Source organism: Rana temporaria, chromosome 13 (genome assembly GCF_905171775.1).
Source record: "Rana temporaria chromosome 13, aRanTem1.1, whole genome shotgun sequence".
NCBI classification, from domain to species: domain Eukaryota; kingdom Metazoa; phylum Chordata; class Amphibia; order Anura; family Ranidae; genus Rana; species Rana temporaria.
This window is the reverse complement of record NC_053501.1, coordinates 76,618,883-76,635,922: the sequence shown is the minus strand read 5'-3', so window position 1 is coordinate 76,635,922 and position 17,040 is coordinate 76,618,883. Positions and strand designations below refer to the sequence as shown.

Below are 17,040 nucleotides of genomic sequence, written 5' to 3'. Positions count from 1 at the left end.
GTTCTACTTATTCAAATTAGAGTGCACTCTACCAGATCAGTTAGTACGTCATGGGCGGTGCATCACCAAGCCTTTATGAATCAGTTCTGCAAGGCCTGCAACTTCAGTCCATACATTCACTAAATTCTCTCAGGTGGATGTAAGAAGGCATGATGATATCGCCTTTGGGCGCAGTGTAGGTCCTCATGTCTGATGGCGCCCTGTTTATTTGGTGTCTCCCTCCCCTCGTATGGCATTGCTTTGGGACATCCCACATAGGGGACTTCCTGTCTTGGGTGTGCGTGTCCATCACCTGAAAGTGGCCTGCATACCCATATAGTTATTACTATAGCTCTGTGTCCCGTGATGTACACAAATAATTTTTTTTTACAATTGAGCTGTTATAAAAATCCAATTTTTTTTTTTTTTTTTTTTTACACAAAGTGCTTGATCAGGACACTTATGATGATGCACTGGTGTGGCTGCACTGATCACGAGGCACTGGCGTGGCTCATCTGGGCACTGGTGTGGCTGCACTGGCGTGTGACACTGTTAGAATTTTTGTGTCTAAACAGACTAGGATACAGCACATATTGTCTCCTTTCCTTACACATGGTCTTTGTGTGTATTTACATTGTGACAGCTGAGATTTGCCCTTTACTGTGATCCATAATTCACTGTGTCCAAGGCACACGGCGATCAGAGATCTCCCAATGCGTGCAAATGGGAGGATGTTCAGGCATGCCAATCCCAGAACTAGAGAGCCGCTTTGAGGCCTTGTATTAAATGTACTGTGGGCTGCAAGTGGTTAAAAGCTGCATAGATTCCAGTTTAATACACACATACACACACACACACACACACACACACATATTATATATTGTGTGTGTGTGTGTATATAATACAAATAGATATAGAGATAGATAGATATATATAATCACCAAAAGTAATCTCTATTTGTGTGGGGAAAAAAAAGATAAATTAACCACTTCCTTACTGGGCACATATACCCCCCTCCTGCCCAGGTGAAATTTCCGCTTTCGGCACTGCGTTGCTTTAACAATTGCGCGGTCGTGCGACGTGGCTCCCAAACAAAATTGACGTCCTTTTTTCCCTCACAAATAGAGCTTTCTTTTGGTGGTATTTGATCGCCTGTGCGGTTTTTATTTTTTGCGCTATAAACAAAAAAGGGTGACAATTTTGAAAAAAATACAATATTTTGTACTTGTTGCTATAATAAATTTCCCAATTTAAAAAAACAAAAACAATTTTTTTTTTCTCAGTTTAGGCCGATACGTATTCTTCTACATATTTTTGGTAAAAAAAAAAAAAAAAATCGCAATAAGCGACTGGTTTGCGCAAAAGTTATAGCGCCTACAAAATACTGGACAGAATTATTATTATTTTTTTAATAGAAATGGCGGCGATCTGCGATTTTTATTTGGACTGCGACGTTATGGCGGACACTTTTGACACATTTTTGGCGCCATTCACATTTATACTGCGATCAGTGCTATAAATATGCACTAATTACAGTATAAATGTGACTGGCATTGAAGGGGTTAACACTAGGGGGTGAGGAAGGGGTTAAATGTATTCCCTGCTTTGTGTTCTAACTGTAGGGGGAGGGGGGGTGACTGGGGGGGGGGGTGACCGATCTGTGTCCCTATCTACAAGGGACACAGATCGGTCTCCTCTCCAGAGACAAGACGCTGTCTCTGTGTAAAACGGCAATGAGAGATGATCTCGTATGTTGGCTGCACAGATCGGCCCACTCTGGCCGTTCGCGGCGATCTGTAATTGGCTGTAGCCGTCATTTGACTATAGCGCAGATCCCAAGCGGTTAAGCACAAATTTTGTGCTGAATAGTGGTTAAAAGCTGCATAGATTCCAGTATAATACACACACATATATTATAATGTGTGTGTGTGTGTGTGTATGTATGTATATATGTGTGTGTGTGTGTGTGTGTATATATATATATATATATATATATATATATATATATATATATATATATATATATATATATATATATATATATATATATATATATATATATATATATATATATATATATATATATATATATATATATATATATATATATATATATAATATAAAAATGGTGATATCACCAAAAGTAATCTCTATTTGTGTGGGGAAAAAAATGATAAATTAAGCACAAATTTTGTGCTGAATAGCAAAAAATGGTCTGTTCATGAAGGGGATAAAACCTTTCCGGAGGTCAGATGCTTGATCTGCATTTCATGCAGTTTTATCAGAAGATACATTTTTATATATTTTTGTCTGCTTTACTATGGATCTGTTAAAATGTTCATGACTTTCTCCTTTTGCAGGTAGCAGAGATCACTGGTGTTGTAGAAACAGGAAAAGTGTATCAACTGGGTAGTTCAAGAACAAATAAAGGCCTTCAGTTAAGGTAACCTGCAGCTTGTTTTTACCATTTATTTATTTTGTTTTTAACATTGTCTTGCGTAATGTTCCGCAGATAATTACTTTTTCTATATAAGGCTTTGTTGATGCACAATAACATGCAGTTGTTTTTTTTTCTGCAGACATGGTAGTGACCAGAGGGTGTTTCGCTTGGAGTTTGTCTCAAATCAAGAATTTACAGAGAGCGAGTTCATGAAATGGAAAGAAGCTGTAAGTATATTTTTGATAAAGTAATAAAGCATCCACATCAGTCTTCCTTTTCAGTGCCCAAACACTTGCATTCCCACTTGCATTTTTTTGGTGGTGGTTTTGACAATGCTTGTCTTGCATTTTTGAGATGTGGAGTCTTGATAATTGCTGTACCTTTTGTGTAATCTGTTTAGAATGTAACATGCTTGACTTATTAGATGTGATCACACATTTCCATGCAGATTTTTGAATGGTAACAAGTTCCATTTCCTGGATCATTTAGACGGCGCATTATATATAAACATGGTATCGCTAGCTGTTAGCGATGTATGTTATTTGCTGCGCTTTCTGGACAGTAAATTGAAGAAAATCACTTCTGTCTTCTTTCTGTTGCTTTATTTTTTTTTCCTTGACCACATTGTGTGTCTTTCCAGGTTTATATCACGCCTACAACCTAATTGTTACACTAAGCGCAGAGAGAGTGTTGTACCCTTAAGTTCACACTTCTGCTTGCTGGGTGGATTAGACAAGTCGTCATTCCAGTCTATTGTCTGGACCAGGGTTTCTCAACCAGGGTGCTATGGAACCCTAGTATTTCAACAGAGGTTGTAGGGGTTCCTTGAGCAATAAGTAATTTTTTCTTAGATGAGCAACCACAAATACCAATGATGATTTTGGCTATCTGTGAGGGGGATCTTTCCACTAACCATAACACTAATGTACTGTGAGCTGTAAATAATGCAATTAGCATGGATTCCCTGAGGTTGCGAAAGGCTAGTCTAGAACATATGGTTCTTCCTTTATTTTAAAGCTGTTGTAAAGCTTCTTTTTTTTTGTTTTCTCTTAAAAAAAAACATGTTATACTTGCCTGCTTTGTGCAATAGTTTTGCACAGAGCGCCCCTGTACCTCTTCTGGGGTCCCCTTCCCGGGGCTCTAGTATTCTCTTTGCCACTATAGCAAGGCACTTGCTATGGGAAGACAACAGGTGTTTTTTGTATATGGCCACTTGCTATGGGGTTGCACGTGTGTCCATAGACGCACACAGTGTCGCTTGGCCCTGCTCAGTCGGACAGCTTTTCTCCTGTGAGGAGAGAGAGGAGATGATTTGCTGCAGACAAGTGCAGTGCTGGGTCAAGGGGGGGCTTGGGGAACTGCTATATCGAAAAGTAAATCAATTATGTGTTAGTGCTGCCCAAAAATTTACTATATAGGAACATACAAATAGATAAAAATCATACACAATTAATAGCAAAATAAAAGTGCAAATGCAATGGATAAGAAAAAAGTGAATAAAATGTGCAAAGTCCCAAAAAAGTCCACTTGAATTTTGCTCTAAAATTTGTTGTGCACATTACAGTCTCAAATCCATAAGGTGCTTACCAGATTAACAGTGTTTTGCCACTTGACAGCCAGTCAATATAGAAGTATTTAAAAGACTTTTTACGCAAGATATACAAAAAATAGAATTAATGAAGCAAAAGAAGCATATTTAAATGGAATCAAGCGTCTGGAAAACAGAAAAATCTGACTTGCTGACAAAGAGAGGGATTGTTTTCCAAACAAGAGGCTTATAAAGCTGATTTGGATAGACTGTACAGAAACATACTTGCAACTGAGGAGCAATACCACAAGAACACACAAGATACATCTGGAAAAATTGATTAAGAGAAATTTTAAATGGTAAAGAGGGAAGACACCTTGTTCTGGACACCAAAATGCATAAAGATCATAACCCACCAGGACATCCCACTGTAAATGGGATCCAATCAGTCGAAGCCAGGATGGGCCTTATTTGCTGCCTGTAGCTCAAAAAACGAAAGCATGTTTGAGGGATGTAAAGCATCTGATCCAACTATTAGAAGAAATACAGATATAAGGACCTTGCATATTGGCCATGACTGATGTTAATTCTCTGTATACAGATATTGGACCTCAAGATGGAATGAGAGACACAAAATGGGCAATGGGAAAAAATTACATTGTGTGTGTGTGTGTGTGTATATGTATGTATGTATGTATATGTGTGTGTGTGTGTGTGTGTGTGTGTGTGTGTGTGTATATGTATGTATGTATGTGTGTATATGTGTGTATATGTATATATATATATATATATATATATATATATATATATATATATATATATATATATATATATATATATATATATATTTTTTTTTTATATACAGTATGAGATGAATGTTTAATTAAAAAACGTAATGGGGACAAAATCTTATTTTTTGTTAGCCAAATAATCAAATCTATTTAATAAAATATGTTGCCATACTATTTAAAAAAACAAAACAAAAAACAAATGGGGACTATAAGAAAGCCAACACATTTTATAATGATGTTGGTACAATCTCATATTATGTAAATTGGTTAAAAAGACCTCTAGCGCTCAAAATGTTAATACAAAGAATAAGGGCTAGTATAAAAGGGAGATCAGGGCTTTAATTCAACATATATTAACCTCTTTACCACCGGGCTTGTTTTTCAGATTCGGTGTTTACGAGACTAAAACAGTTTTTTTTTTTTTTTTTTTTTTGCTAGAAAATTACTTGAAACCCCCAAACATTATATATATATTTTTTCTAACACCCTAGAGAATAAAATTGCAGTCATTGCAATACTTTTTGTCACACCGTATTTGCGCAGCGGTCTTACAAGCGCACTTTTTTTGGAAAAAAATCACTTTTTTTAATTAAAAAAAGACAACAATAAATTTGGCCCAATTTTTTTTTCATATTGTGCAAGATAATGTTACGCCGAGTAAAATGATACCCAACATGTCACGCTTAAAAATTGCGCCCGCTCGTGGCATGACGTCAAACTTTTACCCTTAAAAATCTCGATAGGCGACGTTTAAAAAATTCTACAGGTTGCATTCTTTGAGTTACAGAGTAGGTCTAGGGCTAGAATTATTGCTCTCGCTCTAACGATCGCGGCGATACCTCACTTGTGTGGTTTGACCACCGTTTTCATATGTGGGCGCTACTCGCATATGCGTTCGCTTCTGTGCCCGAGCTCGTCGGGACGGGTTGCTTTAAAAAACATTTTTTTTTTGTTTTCTTATTTATTTTCATTTAGTTATTTTTTTACACTGAAAAAAAAAAAAAATTGATCACTTTTATTCCTATTACAAGAAATGTAAACATCCCTTGTAAAAGAAAAAAGCATGACAGGTCCTCTTAAATATAAGATTTGGGGTCAAAAAGACTAAAATGCAAAAAAAGAAAAAAAAAATTGAAACTGTCATTTTTTTCAAATGACAAAAAAAAAAATGTTGCTTTAAGACGCTGGGCGGGACTGACGTTTTGACGTCACTTCCACCCAGCAGAGCTATGGGGACGGGTGAAGGAAATGTTTCCTTCACTCGCAACCCCAGTCACTTGCCGAACAGTCCCGATCGCCTCCGCCGCTACCGACGGCTCCGGTAAGCAGCGGAGGGTGCGGGAGAGCGGCGGGAGGGGGGGGCCCCTCTCCCGCCACTGATAACGGCGATCTCGCGGCGAATCCGCCGCGGAGACCGCCGTTATCGTGTACACCACCGCCCACTGAAAATATGGATACCCCGGTTGTGGCAGCAGCTGCTGCCGTTACCGAGATATCCATCTTTAAAAACAGGACGTCTTTTGGACATGGGGCGGTGGTCAAGAGGTTAACGCTATATGAAAAATTAGAAATTTGAGAGCTATTGGAAATGAAGTCTGCATAAAATCGATAGTATAATGACTATTGTAAAGAGAACTATGTACCGTATTTATCGGCGTATAACGCGCACTTTTTCCCCCTTAAAATCAGGGGGAAATCGTGGGTGCGCATTATACGCCGATCTATATACAAAATATTATTAAAAAGGTAAATGGATAATAGATTTGATATAAAACGGTTAACGCGTTTGTTAACCCAAAAAAAGAAAACCTGAACCTGTTCCTTTTTAAAGCATGTTTTTATACAGCACAGCGCTTGTGCTGTCATTTGGCCCCCTGTATACCCTAAAAAAAACTCTTGTATCTGATACTAAATCTTCTCATCTCCTCTGTAGCACTAGAACATCTGTCCCTGCGTAATGTAAAAAATAAAGCTGCTCAGCTGATTGTGTCTGTGTCTCTCTCAACTCGACGACTTGGCCCCACACACTTCAGCTCTGAGCTGAAGAAAGAAGGGAGCTGACACGTCGGCTGAGTGCTCAGAATCGGCGTTGATTTAGTTGACTAAAACAATACAATTTGAGAACCGGTTCACACTGGGGCAGCATGACTTGCCGAGCGAATCAGCAAGGCGATCTGCACACGACTTCAAAGGTGACTTGCAAAATGAGTTCTGTATTTGAAGTCCTTGTGAGTCGCCCTGAAGTCGTCCCAAAGTAGTACAGGAACCTTTTTCTAAATCGGAGCGACTTGAGTCGCTCCTATTAGAACGGTTCCATAGTACAGAATGGAGCGCGACTTGTCAGGCGGCTAACTGTACCCATTCGATTTTAGATGAATAAAATTAGTTTTTGTCGACAAAAATTTAGACTTTAGTAGACTAACAATGGATGGTTAACAGATATGGAAAGCTTGTTCAAACAATTAACCATTTCACTGGCAAGTCCGTACGGACCTGCAGATGGCCAGGTCAGTATAGCGTAGGAACCTCCTTTCTCCCTCTCCTATAAGTTTATGATCACTTCGACAACCATAAGCTTATATCAGAATTCTTCAGCAGCCTGCCTCTCCACCTCCGCCGCTAAATGTCCGACTAGCCCCCCCCCCCCCCCAAATTTGCCACCATCATAAGACGGTATCCCTCCTCTGCCGCTCCAGGTGCTGCTTGGGGGGGGGGGGGCAGATGTGTGTGTGTGTGTGTGTGTGTGTGTGTGTGTGTGTGTGTCCCCACAATGCCGACCCCCTGATCCTTCCCTGCTCCGGTGGGATATCTCCCTCCCCTTCCGCAGCCTGCAACTTCTGCTCTGGTAAGCTGACTTCAAAAAAAGAGACGTGGGTCTGTTTTACACCTCTAATATCTCACCAAAGACCCCCCCCCCCCCCCCCCCAAAAAAAAACGAATTGTAAAATGATTAAATGTAAAAATGTTTCAAACACTATGGACACAGCCCAATGTTCTCTATGGGGCGGTCAGATAGGGCGCTTGTCCATTTCCATCGGATGTCATCCGATCTGCTAGATAGATGGGGAATATAATTTCCATCCGTCCTTTTTTTTTTTTCAGTGGACTGGATCGCATGCAGGCGGGTGTAAACAGACAAATGTCCATTTACATCAGTCTCTCTATAGATGACAATGGGTGGTCCGATTTGGCCCCCCTGAAAAATGGACAGGCAGACCCAATAGGTGTGCTTGCGTGAAAGGGGCCCAAGGCCTTGTTCACACAGGGCATACACAGCGTTCCTTTACAGGGATGCACAGGTGTTCCATGCATCTCTGTGTGGGCCGTCCCATTGATGTCGTTTGGGATGTAGCACCTGCACCAACAGAGCCATTGCTCCCAATTTTACATCCATGTAGGTCCGCATGCATGTCCCTGAGCTCACACTGTCTGCGTTCAGGGTCATGTACCCACACAGATGTCAGATTGGGAACAGCAGCTATGCCTGTGCAATCGTTGCATCCCAATTGACATAAATGGGACTGCCTGTATGGGACGCATGGAACACCTGTGCATCCCTGTGGGGGTAAACATGGCCCTCCATGTGCGTACACTTTAGTATGCCATATGTGAACGATGCTTTAGTACTAATTAGCAGGAATATTGTAAGTTACATTGTATTTGTGCTATATTATTGTTGATTTTAGTGAAAATGACCATATGATGTACACTTGTGCAGTTATTGCGGGGCCCAAAAAATCTGTAGCACTTTTTTTTTTTTTTTTATTCTACAGGTCATCTGCTTTTAGAAAATGTCTAGTTTGAGGGGTATTTTCAAATTCTAAAAGCTGTAAGTGAAAAATGAAAACCTCCCAGATTTTTAGAGCAATTTTTGGGTTCGTTTTTTTGTTTTTCACAATTTTTGCAAAAAATGTAAACGTTTTATTTATTAAAGGGGTTGTAAAGGATCTTTTTTTTTTTTTTTTTTTTTTTTTTCAAATAACTAACAAACATGTTTTGTTTGCCTTCACTGTGCAGCTCGTTTTGCACAGAGTGGCCCCGATCCTGTTCTTCTGGGGTCCCTCGGCGGCTGTCTTGGCTCCTCCCCGCATCAGCTAACCCCCTTCATGGGAAGCTCTTTCAAGGCTTGCAGGCGCGCTCCCGTGATTCAAACGGCGGCTATAGACGCTGGCTGTATCAATCGGCCCCGGCACGTCATTGGTTTGATTGACAGTAGCGGGAGCCAGTGGCTGCGCTGCTAACAATCATCCAATGAGTGAGCCGAAAAAAAACGAAAAGCCCAGTCGAGAAGCCTGCTCGTTCACAACGTGGGACTTTCGAGGGCTCAGGTAAGATAACGGGGGCTGGGGGGCAGGCAAACATCAGATGTTTGTTCACCTTAATGCATAGAATGCATTAAGGTGAAAAAACATGAACCTTTAACTCCATACAGGTTAAGCTTTTATATTTAGTAGGGATTTAGCAGGAATTTCGTGAAATTGGCTGTGTTTTTATCTGCTAATAATGGTATGTGTATTTTTTTGCCAATATATTGATTTGATAAACATTTGCGTAAATAACTCTGGGTCTAAAAAAAAATTATATAAAGAAAAAATGTGGCGCCAATAAAAACACAAATGCCCTGTAAGGCAATATCAGACTCAACAAAATCGATAAGACTTGAACAGTGAGTACATATGAAGAGATCAAAGGGACTCCCCCACAATCAGGTGAGTACCTGGATCAATAAATCGTGAATAATGAGTGTATCGACTCAAACCCCATTCCCAATCAACAGGGAAGTGAAATCCACAATGTAAAAAACTGTGCACATGAATGAAAACAAGTAACTGTGATGTTCATAAAGTGTCAAAGTAGAAAAGAACAATGGTTGTCATGAACCATGAAGTCCCATTTAGTGCATATAAATGATTTGTATGCATAAAATTTATACAGTCCCAGGGAACATCAATCTTTATGGTAAACGATGTATTATCTCCAGACAAAATCAGCAGTAGAAATAAATAAGTTGTGCCCTTACCGGATGGAGTAGACCCACATCTCACCATACGGTGGGGGGTCTTCAAGGCTTGCGTAGGCCGATTGCCTTACAGGGGTAACTTTCCAGGCACTCCTAAAGCTCTTTTCCGGTGGGACCTTTCCACTCTGATTAAACCAGGGATCTGGAACTGGTGACAGTAATGATGATATTCCTGGAGGTAGTTGGAGTTCTCAGGGGATCCAGTGTACCAGTATAAATTAAAAAGAAAAGAAAAAACACCTCCTCATCGCATAAAAAATTTATTAAAAATTTCAAAAATAAGGATAAGCTCCCAAAAGTCTCAAATAAGGGATTCTCAATAAACCATTATCACACCAAAAAAGAAAGCAGCACTGCAAAAGCAATCTTAGCATCAAGGCACACACACTTCAGAGAAGGATAAAAGTAGCTGTGCGCAGTGTAGGATGGATATGATCAGATGCCCGACCGGTTTCGTATCAAAATACTTCTACTGGGGTGCATATCTGAATCATCTTATCCTCCTGCGCTTTAAATACCATCTCTACTTACCCCCATGGGACCAGCACTCATCGTTAATGGCGTGCGTTCCAATTGCTGACATTTCCGGTGGGCGTGTGCTCCAGGCGCCCGGAAATGACATCTATTCAATCCAATGGTTAAAAAACACCTATCTTCCCTGTGTATGTTACAAGCGCTCCAGGCGCCCGGAAATGACATCTCCTGTGTATCAGCCCATCAACATGATCTCCCCTCAGCTCCCCTCCCTTCCAGGAGGATGGGCCAATCAGCACCAGTCCCAGCATGTGTGAGTCTAGTGAGGCGGAGCGCATCATAGGCCGACGCTAGCCCCGCCCCCTCATGACACAGCTCCATAGTAAGGAGATATGCAGACGTTGTGCCAGTGTGTAAACACAACTGCACCTGCAAATTAGTGCGTCAAGGAGGTTCATTGATCTATAATGGATCACAGGGCGATCAGTAGAGATGTGACAGGGAAAATATCAGAGGAAAAGGGAACATAAAGAATGGCTAGAACATAGAGACATGTATGGAGGGCCTCCTGGTGGTGGGAATTGGTAAATGAAATCACCATACCACCTATATTCATGGGCTGCTACATAACACAACTCTCATATGTAGGCGCCATCTAGTGGTCAAAAACGAAAATGATGAAAATAATGACCATTTAAATCGTCCCATATTATTAAGCTATTAATAATCTATGAAAATTATAAATTACTTTTTGGATTGTAGATGGTGTCCTGGGAGTAAGTAGAAAAATGGAAAGATTCTTCAAAAAACAGAAAAAATATATATAGAAAAAATACACAATGACTTATAAAATTCCAATATATTAATACTGGTCATATAAATCAGGACTGGTTGATGAAGGAGTTAACGTCCCACTCCACATTGAGGCCGTGGGGGACGTAACTCTTCAATTGGTAGATCCAGAAGACCTCAAGCTTTGATACACCCCGAACACTGGGCTCACCTCTCCAGTGAGGAACGAAGTGGTCAATAACCTGAAAGGTCGTCCCCTCAATTCTTTTATTATGCTGTTCAAGAAAGTGCCTGGGTACAGTGTGTTTTGTGCACCCCTTCTTGATTTTGGCTATGTGTTCCCCTACCCTTATGGTGAAACTTCTAATGGTGCGGCCCACATATTGTTTCCCACAATGACAGGTAATGAGATACACCACGTGTTTGGTGGCACACGTGGAAAATATTTTCATGGGGAATACAAGGCCGGTTACTGATGATGTAAAGCTAACTGTTTTTCTCTTATTAGAATTATGTAAGCATACCTTACACTTTCTACAAGGGTGATAGCCTTTGGATAAAGGGAAAAAGGAAATTTTACCTGGAGGGTCTGGTATATTTGGCGCAAGTTGATTTCTTAGAGGGACAGCCCCTCTATAAATCACACCTGCTTGTGCAGGAAGAACCGGTCCCAACAAGGGATCATTTTTCAAAACTGCCCAGTGTTTTTGAATGATACTTTTAATTTGTCTGTATTGGGTGGAAAAAGTGGTGAAGAACGAGTGTTTAAATTTGTTATCTTGTGCTATTTTGACCCTTTCCACAGTCAATGTGGACCTATCTACTGCAGAGATTTTCTTAATTTCTTCTTCTATGGCCAGATTACAGTATCCCTTTTCCACAAACCTTTCTTTCAAAGTTTGTGCCTGGACCTTGAAATCATTTAAGTTAGAGCAGTTCCGTCTTAGTCTAAGCATCTGGCTACGGGGCACCGAGCCTAGCCAGGACGGGTGATGGCAACTGTCCTGTGGGATGAACCCGTTGCGGTCCGTGCTTTTAAAGTATGTCCTAGTTTTAAGTTGATGGTTTTCAATAAAGATTTCAAGGTCAAGGAAATGTATACTTAAGGGACTCGCCTCATAAGAGAGACAAATCCCAACTTGATTGTCATTCAAGATAGTCATGAAGGTATCAAGGGAGGTACGATCCCCTTTCCATAGGAGGAGGATGTCGTCTATATATCGAGCCCACAGAGCGATCTCAGGTCGCTCTAGAGCATAGACGACATCCTCCTCCCATTTGGCCATAAAAATATTAGCCAAACTGGGGGCAAACTTGGCCCCCATGGCTACACCTTTCTCTTGTAGATAAAAGTCACCTCCGTACCAGAAATAGTTGTGAGAAGTTGCGAACCTCAACAGGTCCATGATGAATAACTTCTGTATCACAGGAATAGTTTCTACTCTATCCAGAAAGCGGTCAACAGCTTGAAAGCCTAAATGATGGGCAATACTGGTGTATAACGAGGCCACATCAGCTGTGACTAATAAAAGGTCCTCCGTATAGGGTACCTCTTGTAATTTGGCGATAGTGTGTCTGGTGTCCTTCAAGTAGGAGGGTATACTTTTCACAATAGGTTGGAGATGGTAGTCTATGTATTTCCCTACTCTGGATGTTATTGAATTAATACCACTTACAATAGGCCGCCCTGGTGGACGGGTACTATTTTTGTGTACTTTGGGCAAGTAGTACATGACTGGTATACGCGGAACCTTAGGCACAAGGTAACTCTTCTCTTTATTGTCCAATATTCCCTTTCTAGCCCCCATATCAATAAGTTTGTTCAAAGAAACCTTAAATTTAGAAGTGGGGTTCGAGGGTAATTTAATATATGTGGAACTGTCCCCCAGAATATTATACATCTCTTCGTTATAAGCAGTTTTGTCAAGAACCACTATCCCTCCTCCCTTGTCCGCAGGACGGATCACCAGATCCCTCCTTTCACATAATGTCTTTAATCCAAGTTTAATATTAGGGTCAGAATAATTCCTTTTGACAGGAAGTTCTTCCAAATCTTTGATGACTAAATCTCTGAACACTTTGACACTAGGTGCTATTGGACATGAAGGGTTAAAGAGGGAAGGGTTAGAAAGCCCCGTATGTATAATCTCTGTAGTAACCTCTGGGAGACTCGGTCTACAGGGATTGGAAATAAAATACCTTTGGATATTCATTTTTCTCACGAACTTTTGTACATCAATAAAAGTATTAAATTTATTGAGAGTTCTGGATGGAGCAAATTTTAAGCCCTTGTCTAAAACCACTTTCTCTGCATTGGTAAATTCAGCTGAACTTAAGTTAAAAATTCCCGCCAATGTTATACTCTTCTCCTTTTTCTTCCTGGCCCTCCTCCCCCCTCTCGTCCCCCGTTTCGTTCGTCCCCCCTGGGGAAGTTCTCTGGTCCCCTGTGAAAATCCCCCGGATGGGTGGATTTGGGCAGATTTTGATTATAATTATAGGGCGGTCGATCAAAGTGGTCGTCATCCCTTCCCATATAACCATAATGGGACTCGTGGGTCCTAGATGGATAGTCATATCGAGGTGTACGTGGTCCACCTGGTGTACCGTATGATCTAGGGGGGTAAGCAAAATAATCCTCTCTCCTGTAAGGTGATCGATCATGGTAGGATCTATCTCTTGATCTTTCTTTATGACCTTGTGGTTTCCCTTTCATACCTTTACCCCTTCCCCTATTTGGGGGTGGGGGACCACCATTGGAATAGTTGGGAGTTCTAGGCCCTGTTCCAGTGGTGTTTTGTCTCATGTCTTTAGGCATAGAGACCTGAGTCATAGATGGTTGTGAAAAGGAAAGAACTTTGGCCTCACTAGTGGAGGGCTGTGATACCTCCATTTCAAAATTGGAAGCATTGACATTGGGATCAGTGCTTATTTTGGCCTGCCAGCTGAATACTGACCCGGCCTTATAATCAGCAAAATCCCTTGTATACTTCTTCTGTTTTTTGTTCTTTTGGTCTTTTTCTTCCTTCTCTAAGTGATTCCTCAAGTTGGTTGATAATGTAATATATTCTGTAGTAGATTTGGAAGATAGGAGTTTCTCCTTAATTTCCTTTATTTCTCTATCTAGAGCGGTCATCCTAGTTTTCTTCTTTTCTATTAAAAATTTCAAAAGGGAAATACCCTTTGAATTAAAAAATTGGAACCAGGAATCAAAGTCTGGGTCCCCCTGTTGGGGGTGTACATCCCACCTTAGACCCCTGGGAACCATGTCTTCTTTGACATAATGCTCCAGGAATGCCACATCCCACTGGAGATGCAATTCCGAGGTCATCACGTTCCTGAGTCTGAGGAAGAGACCACCATAAAAAAATTATAGCACCCCTTATTCTAGAGGTCATATGCTTTCAGAAAAGATATGGTTTCAGAAAAGATATGGTTTTGGGGGTCTTTCACAAATTCTGAAAGCTGTAAGGGAAAAATGAAAACCCTCAGTTTTTTTTTTTTTTTGTTTTTTTGGATATTTATTTTTTTGTGTACGTTCGATTTTTCACCATTTCGCAAAAATGGTGCAATTTAAATATTACAAATATTTGTTATTAACTCAAAACAGGTTATGCTTTTATATTTAGTAGTAATAATTTGTTGTGGTTTTTTTTATCTGCTAATAATGGTTTTAGTGTATATTTTTTTGCAAATATATTGCTTTGATAAACATTTGCGCAAATACCGCAGGGTCTAAAAAATCAGTAGCAGCTTCTTTTTATTCTACTGATTATGTGCTTTCAGAAAATATATGGTTTTGTTGGTCTTTCACAAACTCTGAATACTGTAAGTGAAAAATTAAAAAGCATTGGATAAGTGCAAAAATGGTCTGGCCACCAGAGTGTACAAAATGGAGCACAGGGCTTGGCAGCGAAAGGGTTAAAACATAACATGGAGAAACAATTAAGAGTCTGAGATATTACCACCCTTGAGATGTATATCTCAGAAAAAAATAACAGCTAGGAAGTTGAGGTGGAATATATCTCCCCAATGACAGTATCTGAAAAAAAGTCTTATGAAGGATTGGTACAAATTTTTCAACCAGAAAGAAACTGAGCTCCTGGAGATTGTTAAAAGGAGGAAACTTAAATAAAACAGAAAATCTTGTCCAGTAAATGAAGGATAAATTAATACACCAAGGAGTATTAAGAAAAAAAAAAAAACATTCAAGAAGGGGTTCAGAAATATCATAAGGAGATTCAACTTGAACAAAAAATATTTTGGAGAGATGTTTTGGACTACAAGAACCAGCAAGTATACAGATGGCAGGCAGATGATGAATACGGACCAGAAGAGACATCTGATGCTAGGACTATAACATTTCTAGAGAAACTTCTGTAAATGGCTGAATCCTAACCCAAGATGGAAATATGAGAAAAAATTAAAAGCCTATGTGAGCAAAGGGAATAATGAGGTCATTTTGAATTAAAAGGGAGGCTAAATGTCTGGTACCTGAGGCATCAAACGCCAGTCATATTTCTTTATCGTACATCACGGGACACAGAGCAGCCATACTAATTAATATGTGGGTTATATGCCACCTATAGGTGAATGGACGCTGGCACACCAAAAGACAGGAAGTTCCCCTCTTATATAACCCCTCCTTTACAGGAAGCACATCAGTTTTTTTTCACCAGTGTCTTCAAGGTGATGGTCACGGATTAAATGTGCTTTTGGAGCATACTTGGAAGATTGGACGGTACTATTAGGAATCATGGACTTCAATCGGATCCATTCGAAAAAGGCTGTCAGCCAAAATGCATGGCATCCGATATGAATGATGAATGTAAGAAAGATCTTAATTGGATGGTACAGATGTCCAGAGAGGCTACATAGAATCTTTCAGATGTACCCTGAGGTGTGCTGGCGATGTGGAGAAGTAGACACAATGATCCATATTTGGTGGAATTGTCCACAGAGTAAAGAATTCTGGCAATCGGTATTTCAAATATACACCCTTGTTACAGAAATCCCCATATATCCCGATATATCCAGGGTCTACGCGAGAGGTCACAAGGGGATTGCTTCCTTTATATAATCTCCGCTGCACAAATAATTATCCCCAGACATTGGAATACAAGCGTTACCCCAACTATTAAGGTGTAGGTTGCTGAACTCAATCAAAAAGAGAATGGAGGAAATAACTGCAAGCATTGAGGGAAACTACTAGAAGTTTGTGGAACTGTGGTCACCCTGGATTGATTTTCCGAGCTCGGAAACGCTGAGATCTTATCTCTGAAAAGTAACCTTTTTTTTTTTTTGAGCAGGGCCAGGTTTGGGCATAGGTGAATGGTTCTGAGGGCCGGGAGAGGGGGCTTCCCAGAAGAAGTTATTGTGTGTATGTGTGTGATTGAGTTTTTTTTTTTGTTTTTTTTTTTTTAATTGAAGTGTATTTGTTTAAAAAAAAAATGCTTTTGAAAGGCCGCTGCGCAAATGCCGTGTGATATTTAAAGTGTAAGTAAACCCTCCCATAATTTTCAGCCAAGGAAGCTGACATCTTTGCCTCTGTTTAATCTACAACTGCCATGGTGCTACACATGTGATCAGTTATGATACAAGCCATTTGATGGTTTGACAGTTTGGTTGAGAGTACAACCAATGGGAATGTTACATTTCCGGCACATGACAGAAAATAAACTGTTTTATGGATGGGTTTACTTCCGCTTTAATATTGCAATGAGTGCCATTTTATTCTCTAGGGTCTCGGCTTTAAAAAAGAATAGATAGAGATTATATAATCTCTATCCCTCTATCTATCTTTTTTTTAAAGCAGAGACCCTAGAGAATAAAATGGCACTCATTGCAATATTTAATGTCACACGGCATTTGCGTAGCGGTCTTTCAAAAGCATTTTTTTGGGAACAAATACGCTTCAGTAAATGTGAAAGAAGATTTTTACTTTGAGAATCGTGATCTTTATTCTAAGCAAAAAAATCGATTCTCATTTTATCCAGAATTAAATGGCTCTTCTCTCCCC

At 40.1% G+C, this 17,040-nt stretch overlaps 1 protein-coding gene across 1 annotated transcript in view; it reads left to right on the top strand.

The window, feature by feature from the left end:
- The window catches only part of RTF1 (RTF1 homolog, Paf1/RNA polymerase II complex component), a 106,185-nt gene that overhangs the window by 47,313 nt on the left and 41,832 nt on the right, over nt 1-17,040 (top strand). The window contains exons 9-10 of the mRNA XM_040332122.1: nt 2,340-2,422; nt 2,559-2,646. Coding sequence (XP_040188056.1) covers nt 2,340-2,422; nt 2,559-2,646 — 171 coding nt within the window. The remainder of the gene's footprint in view (nt 1-2,339; nt 2,423-2,558; nt 2,647-17,040) is intronic.